At 41.6% G+C, this 6361-nt stretch overlaps 1 protein-coding gene across 1 annotated transcript; it reads right to left on the bottom strand.

The window, feature by feature from the left end:
• Window positions 1-3449: 3449 nt before the first annotated feature.
• LOC134578068 (DET1- and DDB1-associated protein 1-like) lies at window positions 3450-5098 on the bottom strand. The gene has a single exon (XM_063437042.1). It carries the CDS (start codon window positions 5063-5065, stop codon window positions 4757-4759), a length of 309 nt encoding a protein of 102 aa, XP_063293112.1. The 5' UTR covers window positions 5066-5098; the 3' UTR covers window positions 3450-4756.
• Window positions 5099-6361: the final 1263 nt, after the last annotated feature.

Genomic DNA, 6361 nt, shown 5'->3' with positions numbered 1-6361 from the left:
AAAAAAAAAATCACCATTACATTTTCTATATTTAAAATGTTTTTATGGTTTTTGATTGCTATATATCTGGACTGATGTGGAGCCGTTGCATGAATGTAACGCACAGATCATTCCACGGTGGTATACATTTCCATCCCACGTCACTAAGCCAGGATGCGAGCATAAGGTAAAACGCAAGAGTGGATGTAATGACAAGACGCAAACAGAAGAGGCCCTTCCGAATTTGTTCATCAATCACATCTCCCTATATATAATGCTATCTGACATTCAGTTTATTAAATCCCTGCAGAAGTCCAGGATTCAGAAGAAACTAATTGGATACACACAGTTTTATGCTTTTTTTGCTTATATTATAAATATATGTATATATATATATATATATATATATATATATATATATATATATATATATATATATATATATATGCTTTTATATTCTTTTTTTGCTGCCTTGAAAGCTGCTATTTCCAGTTGTCTGTTTTCCATCTGACTGGGAAGGATTTCTACATTGATCGGGGAGATTGTCTATTTTTTATTCTACCTCTTGTAAGTGCATTTTACTTATTTAACACTGTGGAACATACATTATTGCACTATTTGTGGTTTGTCTTATTTTAGGTTACAAGACCTATGATACATACCTCAATATGTACATGGTCTGAAGATATCTACCTCCCCTATTGGGGAGATAGGCTGCACACCATTTCCATCTTGTGAGTGCCTCTCTTCCCCCTCTCCATGTTTCCTTATTTCTACATATTGCATTATTGTTTTGTATTTCTCTCGTATATTGTATTTATTCCAGTTATAGTATTCACAGGTTGTATTTCATACTTTATACACTTTTTTGGTGTTTTTTTAATTCACTTGGAGTTCTCCATTTGTGCTGTTTTGTGTTTTTTGGGGTGTTTGGTGAGACAATTAGGGGTCTCTTTATTATATTATTGCTTTTATAATGGTATATTTGTTTGGTTCTACATTCACAGCCGGTCCTTTAATTCGAAGTTATGAGGTGGGGCCTCCATGAATAAGATTTGTTGTTCCAGTCAATCTCACAGATGCTCAATCGGATTGAGATTTGGGAAATTTTTAGGCCAAGTCAACACCTTGAACTCTACATACACTTAATCCCCTATACACTCACTAGATCCCGTAGATAACCTTTAGACACACACTACATTCCTGACATATACACTACATCCCCAATACACACTCTATACCCAATACTCCTATGCACACAAGAAATTCCCTTTATGCAAAAACACAAACTACATTCCTTAAACACACATTTCTTTTACAGCTCCTACACATTAAGTCACCTATATAGGCATACACTAAAATCCCTATGCACACATTTTCTGCATTCCCTATATACACACAATTCCCCCTATACACATGAACACTATTTACAGTCTGTAGCCAATACACATTACAGCCCCTAGCCACACATATTACCGAAGTACAACACAACTGAAACCGAAACACAAAACACCACACCACACCACAATCAGCCAACTCTACACACACATGCAGTCCCACAAGCAGTCTTTAAACATTCACAATACTGTTTTTTGGTCCTTATGTCCTTGTTTTGAGACACTGGAGACAAGTCACAAGCAAACGTAGCGCAAGCGTGTTATTAAATACAGGGACTTTTGCTCATGCGAGAGCTCTTCAACAGGAACCTGAGCATGGTTATTCCTGCTAAACTACATTCTTCAGAAAAATGAATATGTTTCTGGGGCTACTTAGCTTTTGCTAGATGCACACCAGAAATATTTGCAGACTTGTTTTTTTTTTTTTATTTAAACTCAAATCACAAGGGTTCGCCACAATAGAGTGATGTGAGTTACAGTCTACAGAAAGAGTCCCTAGAGTACTCCCTATTCTGTAAGGTAGCAAGACTCAGGGTCCAGACACCTTGCTGTATAGATATAGCCATGAAATCAGTTATCAGAAAAATGCATTTATCTGATGGCTAGTTTTTCAAATAGCTCATGGTATTTACATGGTATTATTAATCTTAATGGTACTGATTGTATTGACTTTGAAGAAATGTAAGGCTTACTTGACTTTGCTGAGAATGTAATTGTATTGCAGTTTCTTCTAATACATTTGTTGGACTAACAAATATACACTGCTCAAAAAAATAAAGGGAACACTTAAACAACACAATGTAACTCCAAGTCAGCAACACTGAGTGACAATCAATTTCACATGCTGTTGTGCAAATGGTATAGACAACAGGTGGAAATTATAGGCAATTAGCAAGATACCCCCAATAAAGGAGTGGTTCTGCAGGTGGTGACCACAGACCACTTCTCAGTTCCTATACTTCCTGGCTGATGTTTTGGTCACTTTTGAATGCTGGCGGTGCTTTCACTCTAGTGGTAGCATGAGACGGAGTCTACCACCCACACAAGTGGTTAAGGTAGTGCAGCTCATCCAGGATGGCATATCAATGCGAGCTGTGGCAAGAAGGTTTGCTGTGTCTGTCAGCGTAGTGTCCAGAGCATGGAGGTGCTACCAGGAGACATGCCAGTACATCAGGAGACGTGGAGGAGGCTGTAGGAGGGCAACAACCCAGCAGCAGGACCGCTACCTCCACCTTTGTGCAAGGAGGAACAGGAGGAGCACTGCCAGAGCCCTGCAAAATGACCTTCAGCATGCCACAAATGTGCATGTGTCTGCTCAAATGGTCAGAAACAGACTCCATGAGGGTGGTATGAGGGCCCGAAGTCCACAGGACACAGGGCTTACAGCCCAACACCGTGCAGGACTTTTGGCATTTGCCAGAGAACACCAAGATTGGCAAATTCGCCACTGGCGCCCTGTGCTCTTCACAGATGAAAGCAGGTTCACACTGAGCACATGTGACAGACGTGACAGAGTCTGGAGACGCTGTGGAGACTGTTCTGCTGCCTGCAACATCCTCCAGCATGACCGGTTTGGCAGTGGGTCAGTAATGGTGTGGGGCAGCATTTCTTTGGGGGGCCGCACAGCCCTCCTTGTGCTCGCCAGAGGTAGCCTGACTGCCATTAGGTACCGAGATGAGATCCTCAGACCCCTTGTGAGACCATATGCTGGTGCTGGTGGCCCTGGGTTCCTCCTAATGCAAGACAATGCTAGACCTCATGTGGCTGGAGTGTGTCAGCAGTTCCTGCCAGACGAAGGCATTGATGCTATGGACTGGCCCGTCCGTTCCCCAGACCTGAATATAATTAAGCACATCTGGGACATCATGTCTCGCTCCATCCACCAATGTTACGTTGCACCACAGACTGTCCAGTAGTTGGCAGATGCTTTAGTCCAGGTCTGGGAGGAGATCCCTCAGGAGACCATCCACCACCTCATCAGGAGCATACACAAGCATTGTAGGGAGGTCATACATGCACGTGGAGGCCACACCCATTACTGAGCCTCATTTTTTTTTTCTGTTTCTGAGACTTTATTGGAAGGCCACAGGATTAATATGTCCTGACCACAAGATATAACAGGGATCTCTAGAGTGTAACAGAGATTTTTGTACAATGGCACCAGTCAGTCAGTGCCACCAGAGCTTAACAGGTAACTATGAGTGATTAATGTCAAAACGTGTGCTGAAAACAAGCTCCAAAGTATTTTTAATAACATAAAACACGTTAAAATAATTCTGCTAATCTTCCAAAAAACAGTAATAAAATAAAAACTTTTTTCCTTTACAAAAAAAAACCAAAAAAACGAAAACACTTTCATGAGTAATAATTGTAATTCAACGTCTTCCCTGTTGGGAAGGGACTAATGCAGTACTGTAATTCCATGGTTTTAGGGTCAGTGGCCATCAAAGTGCAACTACAGTGTCAACATCTGTTTAGTGCGTCAAGCAACAGTCTAGTTTACAGATGGTTTTATTTTTCTCTTGGTAGTGATGAGTTTTAGGGGACAAACACACGCTCATTGTAGATAATCTAGTACAAACAATAACCTATGACAGAGAAAAGTCCAATGTGTTATCAATAGTATGTTGGTCATGCAGATGCCTCTGAAACAGAAACTGGAGAAATCCTTTATGGCACGCCAGTTAACGCGTTGTGCAAGGGTCACAACTCTCACGTCGGATAGTTGATCAGCATGTCAAACTAAAGGCTTAATTTCACAAATCTTCTTTTAAGCAGATGTACAAAGTCCCCTTTGCGAGAGGATCACCAGGGAAAAAACTTTTTACATAAAAAATATATATAAAAATCATATTGATGCAGCTTTGTCTAGAAACGTTGCATGCAAAAGAGGAGGTAAAGGGATAATTGGTAATTTACACAAAACCATTAGTTATATGTGGCTACATCACGAAGCTCACTTTACTTTTTAGATTTCTCCAGCAGAAAGTAATTTGTCCAAATCTTTACTTGCTCAATTTTGATGTCATTTGGACAAATATATCTGGTTGAGCAAAATCCAGCACAAAATAAAAAAAAGGTGGCAAACAAAATATGATGCGTTTTCATGTGAGCAGCAAGACATTGGCGGGTGGGGGAGAGAAAAACAAAACAAAAAAAATCAGTTTGTTGTTGCGACACCATTATTTTTCTCCGAAATGTATGAAGCAGAGCATAAATAAATTCTGGAAGAAATAAATATTATTTTGGCTCCTATGAGATCAGAAGAGTAACAAGAGGCAGGGAAGGAAGGCTGTGATACTCCCACCAACATTGCAGGATGATCCTGATCTGCAAGGGAAGAATACGAAGGAGTGGGTTGGAAAGGTTCTCAAGGGTGCCTATGTTTCCTCATTCATTTCTTGGCTGTCTGTCCTGGCGATCTTTCGTGGGGGAGCCGAAGTCTCACCTATTTCTAACTGGTCTTGATCTCTTTTTTTGGCTGCATTCTTTTTGTCCCATTGCTGATGTAGGTAACGTAAAAGTATATTTGTTTTTTCTGTTACTATGATTTGATCTGAAGGATATTCTCTTGTAGGGAGGTAAACCGAAGGCCTTCTGTTTGAAGCTTTGCACACAGAGTCCGCATGGAATCTGCTAAAGTTGCTCTCATTGTAGACAGGCAATCCTTTCAAGAAGTCCGCCATCATCAGCCGCTTCACAGCTTCTCCGGCCTCGCCCTCTCACACTCTACTGAGCCTCATTTTGACTTGTTTTAAGGACATTACATCAAAGTTGGATCAGCCTGTAGTGTGTTTTTACACTTTAATTTTGAGTGTGACTCCAAATCCAGACCTCCACGGGTTGAAAAATTTGCTTTCCATTTTTTTAATTTTTGAGTGATTTTGTTGTCAGCACATTCAACTATGTAAAGAACAAAGCATTTCAGAAGAATATTTAATTCATTCAGATCTAGGATGTGTTATTTTTGTGCTCCCTTTATTTTTTTGAGCAGTGTATATTCCTCCCTTAATCATGTCTGAACATAGGCGTGCGCAGCCTATTGCATTAGGGTGTGCACCCTAAAGCACAAGCGGTATATATATATATAGGGAGGGTGGATCCTTCCTTGCTGCCTTCCCTGGTGGTCCATTGGAGGTGGGGGCAGATCAGTTATCCCCCCTCCCTTCCTACCTTATGCCTGGGAGGGGGGATCCTGCGGCTGCTGCTGCCATCCCTGGTGGTCCAGTGGAGAGTGAACTCTAGCCCTGCAGGGCTAGAGTTCACTCACGCTAGATCTGAGCGTTGCAGCGGCAACGCTCAGATCTCGCGAGAGGAACCCGGCGGAGCTGCTTGCAATAGCTCCCCGGGTCCTCTCCTGCCTCCCTCCATGCCTGTGAGCCGGTGAGGGGAGGCTGAGAGCAGAGCCGGCGCTCGGATAGCGCCGGCTCTGCATGAGCCGGCAGGGGAGATCCTGAGATCTCCCCTGCCGGTCTCAATACATAGGCGTGCCGCGGGGATTAGGGTGTGCCCAGGCACACCCCGTGCGCACGCCTATGTGTCTGAAGCATTTTTGACCACAGGGAAACAAGATGTTTGTAATGCAGAGGTTAAAGCAGCAAACAAATATTGTGAATCTGCTTTGGGACAGGAGAATTAAGAAAAGAGCACAAGACTTAAATGAGAAGTGGGGAGAAGGAGAAGTAACTGGCAGAAACGAATACACAAACCTGTGTGATGTATTTGTACCCATACATTCTCATTATGGGTAAAGTGTAAAAAGTATATTCTGGATCATTGAGAAGGAAATAGTACTTATATAGAACATATATAAATCTGCTGTAGTGTGCCAAGAAGCCTCAAACAATGTTTGGTGAATTATGTTTAGTGCTGAAGAGAATTAATATTTTGGACTCAAATGCTTTCCTCCCTGTTGTATTTTTGAAGTTCCCATAGAGTATTTTTATTTTAAGATATGACGGGAATGGTCTTTCTATGTAAAGTGA

Source organism: Pelobates fuscus, chromosome 11, assembly GCF_036172605.1.
Source record: "Pelobates fuscus isolate aPelFus1 chromosome 11, aPelFus1.pri, whole genome shotgun sequence".
NCBI lineage: Eukaryota > Metazoa > Chordata > Amphibia > Anura > Pelobatidae > Pelobates > Pelobates fuscus.
Note: the sequence above shows the minus strand (reverse complement) of the source record. Positions and strands in the feature narration are given on the sequence as shown.